Source organism: Salminus brasiliensis, chromosome 19, assembly GCF_030463535.1.
Source record: "Salminus brasiliensis chromosome 19, fSalBra1.hap2, whole genome shotgun sequence".
NCBI lineage: Eukaryota > Metazoa > Chordata > Actinopteri > Characiformes > Bryconidae > Salminus > Salminus brasiliensis.
The window spans coordinates 6,754,745-6,770,014 of record NC_132896.1 but is presented as its reverse complement, the minus strand read 5'-3'; the positions used below and the strand labels follow the sequence as shown (position 1 = coordinate 6,770,014).

General features: G+C 41.2%; 2 protein-coding genes across 2 annotated transcripts; both read left to right on the top strand.

Moving 5' to 3' along the window:
* Positions 1-2,465: 2,465 nt before the first annotated feature.
* Positions 2,466-6,813, top strand: LOC140540599 (carboxypeptidase A1-like). Its single transcript, XM_072662966.1, has 11 exons — positions 2,466-2,554; positions 3,540-3,621; positions 3,746-3,880; positions 3,974-4,075; positions 4,344-4,445; positions 4,583-4,681; positions 4,795-4,905; positions 5,098-5,188; positions 5,271-5,470; positions 6,021-6,105; positions 6,477-6,813. The coding sequence occupies exons 1-11, from the start codon at positions 2,490-2,492 to the stop codon at positions 6,659-6,661; spliced, it is 1,257 nt and encodes a 418-aa protein (XP_072519067.1). The 5' UTR covers positions 2,466-2,489; the 3' UTR covers positions 6,662-6,813.
* Positions 6,814-10,875: 4,062 nt separating this feature from the next.
* LOC140540883 (carboxypeptidase A1-like) lies at positions 10,876-14,448 on the top strand. The gene is made up of 9 exons (XM_072663328.1): positions 10,876-10,907; positions 11,581-11,682; positions 12,576-12,677; positions 12,826-12,924; positions 13,038-13,148; positions 13,262-13,352; positions 13,456-13,655; positions 13,858-13,942; positions 14,102-14,448. Exons 1-9 carry the CDS (start codon positions 10,890-10,892, stop codon positions 14,332-14,334), a joined length of 1,041 nt encoding a protein of 346 aa, XP_072519429.1. The 5' UTR covers positions 10,876-10,889; the 3' UTR covers positions 14,335-14,448.
* Positions 14,449-15,270: the final 822 nt, after the last annotated feature.

Sequence of the window (15,270 nt, the reverse complement as noted above, 5' to 3'; positions counted from 1 at the left end):
ATATTTAAATCACTGTTGTAGTGTAGTGAACCTGGAGAAAAGCCACACTCCACCCTGCACCACTGTTCAGAACAGCTGTTTGTTTTATTTTTCTTCTTGTAACACAGTGGTGTGGACACTTCACTGGACTCAGCCAAACATCCCAACACTTAAAAGCTGGGTTTGTTGAGTGTTTTTAACAATAGTGGTATAATAATAATAATAATAATAATAATAATAATAATAATAATTGAATGCAATAAAAATGTATTAATTATGATTGAGATGTATAAATTATCTGGTGAACCTTAAGTCTTTTTTTATATTATTTGTATTTATTGGTTGTGTTATGATTGCTGAGCTTGGAGGAGGTACACAGGTATTTATTAAATACTAAACTAAACAAAGTAAACAGGATACAAAGAAAACGGATTTAGCAAAAACAACCATGACTAAGTACTAAGACCAACAAACCAAACTCTCCAGACACCAAACAAACAGGCCGAGCCAACAAACCATGGAAACATACATGTTAACAAGCACAAGACCAGACATGGTTGGCATGGAAGGTTGGCAAAAAAGAGACAATGAGGAACACCTGGAACAATCAAGGGGGCGTAGCTACAGAGGAGGCACAGGTGGGAACACTAATGAACAGGAGGAGCTAAGACAGGCAAAGCACAAACCGAGCCATGTGCTAGAGAGCATACGGTTACACAAAACAGAGGCAGGTAAGACAGAACAGGGGCAGGTCAGACAGAACAGGGGCAGGGATGACAGGTTGGTTGGGGAAAAAAAATATTTACACCAGTCTCTGATTTGTGCATTAAATGACTATACAGTCGTATACAAAAGTATGGACATCCTTTGCACATTTTATCATTATTTTCACCGGGAAGAACACAGTGTCTGTATTTTGTATATTATCAAACATAATATTTGGGGAAATATTAAAATAAAAATGTTACCTGTTACCTGTTACCTGTTACCTGTCAGCCAAATTTCCAAGCTTTATAAATTCTCAGACTCTTCAACCCTTGTGCTAACACTCTTTAACCATGGGCTCCTCTAGACAACTGTCTAAAGATCTGAAAAATGAATGTAATTCATGCCAACAAGGCAGGGGAAGACAAGAAGATTAGAGCCAAGAGTTTTAGGCTTGCAGTTTAACAGTTTTGTGTTATATTATTAGGAGATGGCAGTTAAGGGGAACTGTGGAGGTCAAGATGAGATCTGGAGGACCAGAAACCTGCTTGTATGCTAATAAGACAAAGACATAAGGCAAATCAACCCTGTTATTATTACTGCTCCACTGTGCAGCTCTGCTTACACAACCATAATCTCTATGGACATTAAGAAATGGATTCTACAAAATACCAGCAAATCCCGGTCCAAATCAAACCATCTCTGAAAAAGCTGAAACTGAAAAGAGAAACGGGAGAATGAGTCAAAATATACCTTAAATCACCATAGACTACCTGGACAGACACAAACTGAAGCTTCTGGAATGGTTCTCACAGTCCTCTAATCCTAAACCATTAAAGGTTGTGAACAGACCCGAACAAGCTGTGCATCAGGATGACCTAGAGGTCAAAATTTCAAATACAACAACTGAAAGATTTTTGGCAGCTACAAAAAGTCTAGCAAGCTGTGATTTCTGCCAAAGGGAGTTTCACTCAGTCCTGACTTTGTAAGGTGTCCAAGCGTTTGCACAGGCCACATTAACACTGTTAAATATGTATTTTTTGTATGTTAAAAAGTCACTAGCAGCTTTTTGCTTGTTTTTATTCTTGTGACACACAGCAGTGTACAGCACTGTTAACTGGCCTCAAACGAACATCCCAACACACCTGGGTTCCTTGACGAGTATTTAGTATTGTGGTATAATAATATTAATAATAATATTAGGAATTCTGATTGACACTTAAAAATGTATTGATTATCTCATGATTTCTGTTAAAAGTGCTTTCACTCAGTCCTGACTTTGGAAGGTGTCAAATCTTTTGCACAGGCCACATAAACACTGTTAAATATGTCTTTATGTTAAAAAAGTCAAGCCTTTTTAGCTATGCATTGGCATTTGCTAAAAATATGCCAAATATTTATTAATATAAAAATTAGAAAATGTGTTGTTTGGCCAAGGCTGGCCTGAACTTTGCATAGGACTTTCAAATGCAGGTGAGGGTCAGTGGTCAGGTCAGGGAATGCAGCTGCTGTATTCTCATTCCAGTAGTTTGGTTCCAAATATAGACACAGGGACTGTCTGTTAAAGAAAACGAAAACATCTAGGATCAGTCACTGCTTTTTAAAATCTTAATAAGCACAAGTGCACAGATAAGAAGCACATGATCCAGGATCAGCAGTCTTACTCTGAAACATTTGGTAAATATGAGTCAAGGTGTGGGAATTAATGCAGCAGTCTCATGTGGCAGTCTGAAGGCCAGATAACCCCTGAGCTCAATTATAAAAGGCCACTGTCAGTGTGAATGATCTTACTCTAGGAAGCAAAAATGAAGGGGCTCTTCTTGTTGCTAGCTCTGTCTGTGGCCGTTTTTGCCAAGGAAACATTTGTGGGGTAAGCTAGCAAAACTATTATTATTCTTGAAGTCTTGTGAGGTCATTATAAGTCTTGTGAGGTCGTTTTAAGTCTTGTGAGGTCGGTACATTAAAAGCTGAGCTTTCCTGATCTATCAGGACTTGAAGATTTTGGGGTTTGGATGCAATGGTTGAAAAATTAAACCGGCATTACAGCCGGCACCTTCACATAGAAGATGACCAGTTTTCATGTAGGACACGTCAGAAGCAAACGTACACTATATGGACAAAAGTATTGAGACATCTACACATTACACCTACAGGAACCTTTATGACATTTAATTTTAGTTGGACTCTAACAGCAGCAGGTCTGGAGCTCTAGTGCTCTGAGCTCAGCACTCGGCCCTGACCCCGCTCTGTATCTTTACGTGGTCTGACATTCAGTGGCTGAGTTACTCTGTGGTTCCTAAACACTCTTCTATAATAATACCTCTAAGATACTAAGATCTAGGAGGGAATAAATTTCACCAGCTGACCGGTTGTTGCAGCAGTGGCTCCTATTACATACAGAGTGAAGTTTACTTATAGCAATGCTATTTGGGCAATACTTTGTATGTGAATTATTGATACTGTTATTATAACCATCATTACAGTCTTAATAATAAAGGTGCGACAAAGGGATCTTTAAGCGATGCAGTTTGGTTCCATAAAGATCCAGATTTGTAAAAGAGAACCTTTTTTAAGGTTTAAAGAAGTGGATGTAAAGGTTCTTGTAGAGTTGTAGGTTCTTCACTCTCCCATCAGGACATTCAGGACACATCAGGACATAGACTCACATTTCTGGACATTTACATTCTCCAAGGAGAACCTGGTGTTCTAGGGTATGCTTGGGAACTGAACTGTAATCTGGCACTGAGAGGGCAGTCTTGTTACTCTCAAATCCTGACTGACTGATTGATTGATGATGCCTGTGACTGATAACCTCCTGATGATCTCTTGATGATCTCCTGATGATCTCCTGACAGACACCAGGTCCTTCGAATAACTGCAAAAAATGAGGCCGAGCTTGTTCTCCTGAAGGAACTCTCACAGCAAGAGCACCTTCAGGTAATATATTAATATACTAATAGTTACTCAGTTTACAAAAGCTAGAACGTCTTCTGAACCACGCTTTCATGAAAACACCAAATATCATACTTCCCATTATGGATCTGCCCCCCTATGTGAACAGCTGGACTTCTGGATGGAGCCCATTGATGAGTCTCTGCCTATAGATGTTCGCGTTCCATTCAAAAGTCTGCAGCCTGTGAGGTCCTTCCTGGGGTACAACGAGATCCACTATAACATCTTGATCGAGGATCTTCAGGTAATAGTAAAAGTTCAGCCCAAAGTTTGAGTGTAGGTTAAGATTGTCGGTGCCGTTTTTGCTTTGGTTGACAGTTACCTCCTTGTACACCAGGCCCTTCTGGAGAAGGAACAGCAGGAGATGATCAGCTCTCGTGCTCCTGAGCCCAGAAGCACTGATGACTTCGACTATGCCAGCTACCACACCTTGAGTGAGGTTAGAACTACAGTCGTTTAGGCACGATCTTGGCTTTAGCTACACTGGGGTGTGGTTCTCAACTGTAGATTAGATCATTTCCTTTGAACACATAACCCTCACATGATAAAAGACAAGCAGTTGGTGAAAGTGAGTGAGTGAGTGAGCTTAGCTCAAATCCTATTTCAAGATAAGGTCATATGACAGTGATGGAGGCACCTAAAATGTCTAGATACATGACTTGTAGTTGCCTGACCATTGCCTCACCCTTCACTGCTCTTATTTTCAGATCTACAGCTTTATTGACTTGCTGGTGCAGGAGAAACCTAATTTGGTTAGCAAAGTTGTGATCGGTCAAAGCTACGAGGGCCGCCCCTTGAATGTTCTGAAGGTAAGGCACTTTTTGTATTATTAAAATAAAGATTTTAATACTATACAGTGTTACAGACAAGTGAAAGAAGGGGTTGCACAACATGGAACTAATCTTGTTGGTTGGTTTAACCAAATTGTCTTTGCTCTCCTACATAGTTTAGCACTGGTGCTAATCGCCCTGGTATCTGGATCGACACTGGCATCCACTCCAGAGAATGGGTCACGCAGGCCAGTGGAACCTGGTTCGCCAAGAAGGTTGGCTTTAGTCCTTTGCTCTTTCACCAACATCTCAAACTTATACTAATGAGATCCTGACAAGCACTGAAATCCATCTGCAAGTACATGTGTGGTGTGGTTTCCTTGTGTAGATTGTAGATGACTATGGACGTGATGCTGCTCTCACCGCCATCCTTGACAAGTTTGACATTTTCCTGGAGATTGTCACCAACCCTGATGGATTCCAATACACCCACTCCTCTGTAAGCCCTCAATCTCATCATAAGCATGCCAAACCATGTATACCATTTATACCTACCCCTACAACAACTGTTATACAGTTACAGTAGACTAGTTCCCAGTATTCAGTCACACCTCTGAGAGCTCTTACACGGTCACAATCCACCAGAGCAATTGAATAAACAATGGTTCCTTCCAATCTCTTATATGAATAGAACCGCATGTGGCGCAAGACAAGGAAGCCCAACTCTGGATCCAATTGTGTTGGTGTTGACCCCAACCGAAACTGGGATGCTGGTTTCGGAGGTACAGTATACGCACGTCTGCACTAACATGCATTAAAGAAATCCAGGAGAGGCCAAAAGACGTTGTCATCTTTTACCTACAGGTACTGGTTCCAGTGGCAGCCCTTGCTCCGAGACTTACCGTGGACCTTATGCTCACTCAGAGCCTGAGGTCAAGGCCATTGTGGACTTTGTTCAGTCTCATGGCAACCTTAAGGCCTTTGTGTCCATCCACAGCTACTCTCAGATGTTGCTGTACCCTTACGGCTACACCAGGACTCCTTGCAAGGACCAGGCAGAGCTGGTGAGACATCCTGTACCAGTCAAAGGTTTGGACACACCTGCTCGAATGTGTGCTGATAATCAGCTTAAAATATTTGATCCAAATGTTAGGGGGTGACCATATTTTTCACCATAGTATGGATGTCATAGCTGGGGAGGGGGTTCGAGTAGGTCTAAGTTGTACATTGAACTGAAAGGAGATGGTTTGGTCATATCGGCTGTTATGGCTGTTAATTGGTCTTGCTAAAAGAGTTAAGGTTTATGTATTAACATTCATTAACATACTGTAGTTGCATGGTTTCAGAGGTATTTCCACCCTCACACACACGCATTGCCACAGTCCTACAACTTACACCTTCCTGAAACCGCCTAGCCACAACATCCTAACTATGGTGGATCCCCAAGTGTCCCCAAAATTATGGACACCCTAAAACTTGAATCAGAGGATCAGCATGTGTTCAAACAGGGGTGTCCGAACTTTTGACTGGTACTTTACTTATACTAAATGTACCTACCATGTGTCCTCCAGTGCTTTTTGTTGCATGCAAAAGATTCCCATTATGTTCTTTCAGCATGAACTTGCAAAGAAGGCCGTCACTGACTTGAAGAGTCTGTATGGCACAAGCTACAAATATGGCAGCATCATCAGCACCATTTGTAAGTAAATTAACCTAGAGCTCAATCCAGTTGCTCCTATATCATGAGAAGAATGTTTAGTTCAGTCATTTCTGGAAATAGAGAAAACTCACAATGGAACTTAATAGAAATGTGATAAATCTGGATTCCAAAGACTGTCCAAACCTCTGAAGGTATAGACTGACTTCAAATTAGCAGCACAAAACACCCAAGCAATACTGCCAGCAAGCACACTCTAATAAAATGCTAACTGCTAAGTGCTAAAATGAACCAATTATGTATGAAATCAACCTTTTTTATATCAATTCCCAGCTGATTTCTGCAAGATGTAAGAAGTATTTTTCTAATATAAAATAATGCTCTATAATCAAATCATCAATCATATTCCTCAGACCAAGCTAGTGGTGGCACCATTGACTGGACCTATGACCAGGGCATCAAGTACTCCTACACCTTTGAGCTGAGAGACACTGGATTCTATGGGTTCCTCCTGCCTGCCAAACAGATCATCCCCACCGCTCAGGAGACGTGGCTTGCCCTCATGGCCATCATGGAGCACACCAAGAACAACTCCTAAAAAATAATCCAGCGGTTGGGTTAGCAGATGACGTGAATGACATCAGACTATGGTAAACACAATGCTTTTGGGGCCAAACACACCAAGCATCTAAAGCATCTACACCCAGCTTAAACTGCAAAACAGAACAATAAAGTACTGAATTGCTCAAACGACCTTGCTTTCTGCTTTATGTTGAGAGGATAACAATCCAAGACAATGCCGTGCATGATGGTGGGGAGGTGGGGGGGGGGGGGGGACTGATTCTTAAACCATATGGTCCTCCATAGCACTGGTTACACACACTCCTGTGTTAGCAAGCTAGATAGCAAGCTATCTAAGCTATCTTTACTGCCCTTGATTGATACTTTTAGGGTTCAGGTTGCTTTGGAAACCAAGATGTTACCTACAGAATACCTGTAAGGGTAAGGAGGGTTCAGAAATGATGTGTACCTCAGTATCCCTGTGTAAACACACCAAATGTAACACATGAATCAATTCTCAGGTTTAATAAAAGTGTTCGGGCACAGAAATCACCAATCTGATCAACGTCTGGGCCTTCAGGTTTGGAGCTGCACCCTTGATCCATGTGGTATCTTAACAGAACAGTTGCGGCTAGGTTACATTTACATTTACATTTATGGCATTTAGCAGACACTCTTATCTAGAGTGACTTACAAAGTGGTTTGCTATTTACCCAAGAAAAGCCTTAGCTAGATAGAATAGACTAATAATTCAAAGATACCTCTAAGCTTAGACATTACTAAACACAATACAATAAGGCGACCATAGAACTATTCGTCCAAGTACTCTCTGAAGAGGTGGGTCTTCAGTTTGCGTTTGAAGACAGCGAGCGACTCGGCCGTTCGGACACCCAAGGGCAGCTCATTCCACCACTTTGGTGCCAGGACAGAAAAGAGCCTGGACGCTTGTCTTCCGTGGATTTTGAGGGATGGCGGGTCGAGCCGAGCCGTACTTGAAGCTCGAAGGGCTCTTGGTGCGGATCGGCTTTTAACCATTGCCATCAGATACGGAGGGGCTGGTCCAGTCTTGGCTTTGTAGGCCAGAGTCAGGGTTTTAAATCTGATGCGGGCAGCAGCTACAGGAAGCCAGTGGAGAGAACGCAGCAGTGGAGTGACATGGCTAAATTTTGGGACATTGAAGACGACCCGTGCCGCTGCATTCTGGATGAGTTGCAGGGGCCTGATGGTGCGCAGAGGGAGACCAGCCAGAAGAGAGTTGCAGTAGTCAAGTCTGGGTTATTTTTTAACTTCTGGAGTGGTTAGACTCTGCAGTTTGGGCAATGACTTTAGTTTTCTGAGTTCATTCAAAGACCAATATACTTGTAGATAACATAGAGGTCTATTGACACTGCACTTCCAGTCAGAACATAGCATGGATCCAATTTGCATAGCTGAGAAAAGAAAGTAAGGTTACCCCTGCCCAGATACGTAAGTTGACTGGAGCCTGTGGACAACCCTGTAACAGCCAAACTTGCAAAGAGAAAAGATTGTGAGCTGAGATTGTGAGACCACTGCTAGTACACGTGCCTGGGTACCCTCAAGGCCCGCAGTGTTAGGTGTCTGAGGAACCTGGTTGGTATTTGGAATTTAGATCAGACTTTATAGAAGTCTTGGTAAGATCAGTGATGATCTCTTGGATAGAAAAATCATGTTACAGATGCTGCTGTCCATTCCAAAGCTCTACCAGGTCTCCAGGATGACATTCTCTACATTGTGTCAGGCAATGCATCATGATCTGAGCAGGATTTCTTTACAACAGGAAAATATGGATGGTACCAAACATGACTTTGTCTCATTCATTCTTGGAGATGATGGAGTGATGGTGTGAACTTTATGGGCCTTCAGAAACAGGTAGTGTTTGGTTTACTTGAGAAACTAAATATTGCTCCAAGACCATAAGCTGGTTGGTTGCACAAGCCGGCCATTGTCGTTTTTTTGTATAGCAGAAGATTGCTGCATAGTTCCAGCAAGCTCTGGTGGTTTCAAGGTCCTCATTTTGCACTAATCGATTCTAAAATTGCACATGAACATGAAAACAGGTGTCTGAAACTGAGAAGAGGACACCAGTGAGGGTTCCAACCTTGTGTCACTAAATAGGCCAACAGTGAGCCAGTTTCCTTGAGTGAGTTTTTCATGCATACCTGCATGCCCTGCAAATGTCAATAGACATCCACAAATTTACACAAGCAAAACCCTGTGTAAATTAGAGTTCAGTCTGTCAAGCCACTCATGGGGAAATGTTCTGTAGTTACTGAAAGGTCATCCTTGGTGTTACTTTTGTTACTGCTAATGCAATCCTGATCATTGTCTGGGGTTTAACTAAACTAAAAGTTCCATCTAATGCATATAGTATTTTAAGTTGTTTTCTAAAGTCCAAATGTTTGTGGACACCCCTTCTAATGAATGCATTCATCTACTTTAAGTTGCACCCATTGCTGACACAGATGTACAAATGCACACACACACAGCTTGTCTAGTCCCTGCAAAGAAATATTGCCCATAGAATATGGACTCCCTTGATCTGGAACAGATAAACAGGAACCTATTGGCACCATGCCAAATACCAGGTGCGGGCTAAAGGGCTGTGGAGCAGTGGAACCGTGTTCTCTGGAATGATGGATGGTGCTCCATCCAATACTTTTGGGAAGAGTTTTGGAGTTGGGGTTGAGGTAGGGTGGTGATCATTCACCTTTCTGACCATACCACCGCTCTTGTCACTGAATGCAATCAAATCCTCACAGCAAAGCTCCAAAATCTAGTAACCCCCCCTCCCTGGACAGTTACTCCACAAAAGCAGGAAAAACTCCCTTGATTTTGAATGAATGAGCAAGTGTCCGAATACTTTAGCAAATATGCTGTAGTAAGTATGTGACGTTGGTTGAGGGTAAAATGCTCAGACGCAGTTTTACAGGGCTATTTACCACCCTGTTATTTTGTTACAGATGGAAACACTCAGACTTTCCTTCAATGGTGGGCACATAAAAAAAGATAAGCTCTGCTCTTATTGGCTGTTCTCGCTGAGTCTTTTAGCCTAGCACCCAGTCGGCCCTTCTGCCTTCTCTGGCCTGCCTATGGTTAGCTTTTTCATCTCTGGCTTCTGCACACTGTGGCCGAAACAGTGACCCACAGTACTCCTTCTCCAGCTGGCCCACTGTTAGCGTTTGACCTTTGCTTCCATATTCTCCTGAAGTAGCTGTTGCTTTTAGCTTTAAAAGGCTTTCACTAGAGGGCTGGGTGTATAAAATAATTTTTTGGCATATAAATAAAATGTATTAAGTAACAGTAAAGGGAATTTTGGAATCAGGCTGTTTACCAGCCCTGTTTTAATTGTGCCAGATTTTCTTTTTTTTAATGAAAAGGAAACAGTGTTGGTCAAGTTCCTCAAAAAAGGAGACATTAAAAACTTGGGATATTCAATATGTAAATGCAATTCATAAATCAATATAAAAAATGACCAATAACCAATTGCAACATTAGATTTTGTATTATCTGTATTATATGGATATATGTGTAGTGGTTTGCTATTATGAAACTGCATTTGTTTTTTAAAGGAAGTTAAGTAGGAACTGTGCAATACCTCAAGTGCATCATGTGCAATACCTCAGACCATACCATGTTCTGAAATAATATATAAGGCCGATGACACTGAGCAGCTCTGCTTCAGGAGCTCTGCTTCAGGAGGCAAAATGAGGGCACTATTGGTTTTGGCTCTTTGGCTCTTTTTATCCCTGGTCGTTGATGTTTTTGGCAGGAGGACATTTGAAGGGTACTGGCTTGGTGAAGCGGACGAAATAAAACCACATTTTTGTCATTTCAGACATTTGCGCAGCTGCACACTGACTTCTATATCCATTATAGGTTGCTAATTAGTTGCTAAACTTGATGTCCACAGACACCAGGTCCTGCGGATCACTGCAGCAGATGATTTACAGATCAGTCTCCTGAAGAACCTGACTCAGCTGGAACATCTTAAGGTAAAGTATTAGATCAGGTTTAGATCAGGTTTAGATCAGGTTTATATGTTCTCACAACAAGTCAGAGCATGGTCAGAAGTAGCACTGGCGCAGTAACTATCAATGTACTGGATGTGTCTGTTTACCTGTGTGCAGCTGGACTTCTGGAGGGAGCCCATTCACAAGTCTCTGCCTGTCGATGTCTCTGTTCCCTCAACCAGCCTTCAAAAGCTCAAGAGTTTCCTGAAGACCAACAACATTCATCATGAAATTATGATCCAGGATCTTCAGGTTGAGCTGTTTGATGATGATTTCTATTGTCATTATTATTATTATTATTATTATTATTATTATTATTATTATCGTTGTTTCTGGTAATAAAAATGTTTGATTTAAAAAACACAAGTTTGAATCCCGGGTCATGCTGCTTTGCCATCAGCAGCTGGAGCCAGAGAGAGCACAGTTGGCCATGCTCTCTCTGGGTGGGTAGATAGGGTCCTCTCCCTCATCACTCCCATTGTATTGCTGGCTGCCACAGGCATCTGTTGGCTGATCAGAGCTGAGAATCATGGGCTGCCTAGAGATGCTGCACATGTATCGGCGGAGGCATGTGTTTGTCCTCACCGTTCTAATATTGGGAGCATTTCAAGTGGTAGGGGGAATCCTAGTCAATGGGGGGGTTAATTGGCTTATTACCTAAATTGGAGAGCATATTGGGTCAAAATTAAAAATATAAAAAAAAACAATTTAAGCATTTTAAGCATGGGGGAAGCAAATTTCATATCTGTTCAAAACATGTTTGATTTGAAATATATTTTAATATGACCACTGAGATGCTGTCCCATCACCTCACAAAAAGTTTGTAATGCATATTTCCAAAAATAAATAAATAAATAAATAAATACATACATTAACACATGGAAGTCAATTATAAAACTCACTTTAAACTTTCTTTTTCCACCAGGATCTTCTGGATGTGGAACAGCAGGAGATGATGAGGTCTCGTGCTTTTCAGCCCAGAAGCACGAATGACTATGACTACACTAATTACCACACCCTGGACGAGGTTAGCACCGTTATATACTATCCTGACTTGATCAGGATGGTACTATGTACGTATTGGAACTCTGATACCTTGAGACCTTGAGACCTTGAGACCTATGCACATGGGCGGTTTTCTATCTTGCCTCAAATCCACGTTAAAGTCAGGATGAATTACATGATGCATGCAATACCAGTCCACATAAATATACAGTGCCTACAAAAAGTATTCACCCCTTTACCCTTTCGTTGCTTTTATACCTTTATCATGATCATTGGCTTCCTGCATGGTCACTCAGTTTGTGAGGATGGCCTGCTCTAGGCAGATTTACACATGTGCCATATTCCTTTCATTTCTTAATGAAGGATTTAACTGAACTCCAGGGATTTCATTTTATATCCATCCCCCTTATGGGGGACTTATTCTCGTAAATAGCCCTTTCTCAGAGATGCACAATGTGTTATTTTGTCTTCATTGTGCATTTGTAGCCAGAAATACTGATTAACTAGTGACTGGACCTTCCAGACAGTTGCCCTTATACTACAATCACTTGAGACACATTCACTGTACTCACGTGATGTCCATTTCAGTAACTGTGAGACTACTAGCACCATTTGGACCATTCTGGACCTCTGTTGAATTAGATTGGTCACTTTAAAGGGGGGAATATTTATGCAATCACTTATTTTACATATTTATATTTTATATATTTTTATTTTACTTTATGAAATGAGTTATTTTTTAATTATTGTAAAAAAGCCTGATTGTATTGACCATAATTTTATTTAAAAAAGCAAGTAAAGTGGGAAAACATCCACTAACATAAACTCACTGTACATAGGTATGCTTATATGGTGTGATTAGCATGATATGCAGATGTTTGACCTTTGACTGAACATCACTGATCTGATATTCAGATCTACAGCTTCATTGACATGCTGGTGCAGGAGAACCCTAAACTGGTTAGCAAAGTTGTGATTGGTCAAAGCTATGAGCGCCGTCCCCTGAATGTTCTGAAAGTAAGTCATACCAATTCATTCTATTTTTTTTTTATTATTAATGATTATTTTTTCATATTAATTATTTAGTTAGTTAAATTGATTTTAGACAGAAAGGCTACACAGCATGGGACTATGTTTTAGCATGGTCTTCCTTTTTTCCACATAGTTTAGCACTGGTGCTAACCGCCATGGCATCTGGATCGACACTGGCATCCACTCCAGAGAATGGGTCACGCAGGCCAGTGGAACCTGGTTCGCCAAGAAGGTTGGCTTTAGTCCTTTGCTCTTTCACCAACATCTCAAATTTATACTAATGAGATCCTGACAAGCACTGAAATCCATCTGCAAGTACATGTGTGGTGTGGTTTCCTTGTGTAGATTGTAAATGACTATGGACGTAATGCTGCTCTCACCGCCATCCTTGACAAGTTTGACATTTTCCTGGAGATTGTCACCAACCCTGATGGATACGACTACACCCACAAAACCGTGAGCCCTCAAACTACAGGGAAATACACACGACTGCAAATATCCACCCGTACATGGTCAAAACCCAGTAAAGCGATTGAGTGATGATTCTTTCAAATGTGTTACTGGCTTAGGACCGCATGTGGCGCAAGACGAGGAGGCCCAATCCTGGATCCACTTGTGTAGGTGTCGATCCCAATAGGAACTGGAATGCTTCCTTTGGAGGTACGGTATACAGACTGAAACACTGTGACTTTTTGTATTCGTTTCATGTATGTTTATGTATGCCATGCAGAAGATCTAAGTGGGCAGATATTTTGTTCTTCAGGCCCTGGTTCCAGTAATGACCCTTGCTCTCAGATCTACCATGGACCTTATGCTCACTCAGAGCCTGAGGTCAAGGCCATTGTGGACTTTGTTAAGTCTCACGGCAAGCTCAAAGCCTTCGTGTCCATCCACAGCTACTCTCAGATGTTGCTCTATCCTTACGGCTACACCAGGACTCCTTGCAAGGACCAGGCAGAGCTGGTGGGACCTGAAAATCTCTCGAAATTTCATAGTTACCATATATATATATATATATGAGATATGAGTATCTCAGGCCTTGCTTTATGCTACAGGCTTAGAAAACCCTTGTCTTTAAGGGTTATATAGAAAAGGGTCATGGTTATGTGACTGCTTAATGGTTTTTCTCTGTGATTGGTGACAACCATGTTTTTTTCTTGAACAGCATAGAGTTGCAGGAAAGGCCATCAATGCCTTACAGCGGCCATATGGCACCAGCTATAGATATGGCAGCGTCATCGAAGTTATTTGTAAGTAGAACATAACTAAAGGTCTTACTTGGCTCCAGTTATGGGCCTAGGACCACCAGCGTTGTTCAACTTTTGTCAAAGTATTGATTTTGTTGCTACAAACATCTCATTTTCACACCAGACTCTCACAGTAAGAACGTTTTCAATCATATTCCTCAGACCAAGCTAGTGGTGGCACCATTGACTGGACCTATGACCAGGGCATCAAGTACTCCTACACCTTTGAGCTGAGAGATTCTGGCCGCTATGGTTTCATCCTGCCTGCTAATCAAATCGTCCCCACCGCTAGGGAGACATGGTTGGCCCTCATTATGATCATGAAGCACGCCAAGAACAACCTACTGAAGCAGCAGCTGGGTTCAGTTAATACTGGACCTGCTGGTAGACGATAAGGAAGTTAATAAGGAAGCTTTCTTTATTAAAGTGGATTGCTTATTAAGAAGTCAACGTGTCGGCAAAAGAAAATTGATTGACTATTAAAAATAAAGCCAACCAAAAGCAAAAAAGGCGGTCACTGAGTCACATTGCTTCACATGAACCTATGTAACCACTTCCACAATAGAGTTACAGCTAATGGTGTTTAAATTTCAGCAACAGATTTCGGCACAGTGACCTCCATATTGTGCAACAGTGCTCATGGTTTTATCAGTTAGAGGCATCTGTCTGCTAACAAACAGAAAGGTATTCTGACAACATGCGCTCGACTATGATCATCTGAACAGATACTTTAATTGGGGGGGGGGGGGTAGTTTTATGGTAACCATACACTTAAAGTCTTTGAAAGACTAAAGTGTGATACATCTAAAAACAATTTGTCAATTCACAATTAAATTTTGCAAAGACCATCTTGCGGGGTCACTGTTTGCAAGAATGCAACTAGTTTCCTTTTGATCTTATTTCCCTTTATATATTTATTTTTGTAATATTTTATTATATTATTATTATATATTATTTAAATTATTCGTTTTTATGAGGCCTCACCTACCCGGCAGAAAAATATAAAATTATATATAATTTATACAATTGATTTGATCAAAACATCAAAGCATGAAAAAGACCCACCTTACACCAAACAAGCGCAGCAACTCCAGCTCCAAGACTCTGTAAGACTCTAATTTTATTCAGAAGCAGGACATTTGACTGCGACAGTGAAATCACAAGAGCTTCTTAGTGGTCAGATTATCTAAACTGGTAGAGAACGTGTTCAGTGTGAGGCTCTCAATCCTTTAAGAATCATTTTTGTGCTAAGATGCTTTTGGGAAAGGCAGCTCTGTGCAGTAATGAATTTGTGCTCTTTAGATAAAAAAAAACAACAACATTTTTAATAG

Excerpts from the sequence above, each read along its gene's own strand:
- LOC140540599 (XM_072662966.1), top strand. The coding sequence starts at position 2,490 with ATGAAGGGGCTCTTCTTGTTGCTAGCTCTGTCTGTGGCCGTTTTTGCC. Across the intron at positions 3,622-3,745 it reads CACAGCAAGAGCACCTTCAG|CTGGACTTCTGGATGGAGCC; the intron begins GTAATATATTAA and ends CTATGTGAACAG. Across the intron at positions 5,189-5,270 it reads CTGGGATGCTGGTTTCGGAG|GTACTGGTTCCAGTGGCAGC; the intron begins GTACAGTATACG and ends TTTTACCTACAG.
- LOC140540883 (XM_072663328.1), top strand. Across the intron at positions 12,678-12,825 it reads GTCCCCTGAATGTTCTGAAA|TTTAGCACTGGTGCTAACCG; the intron begins GTAAGTCATACC and ends TTTTCCACATAG. Across the intron at positions 13,149-13,261 it reads ACGACTACACCCACAAAACC|GACCGCATGTGGCGCAAGAC; the intron begins GTGAGCCCTCAA and ends TTACTGGCTTAG.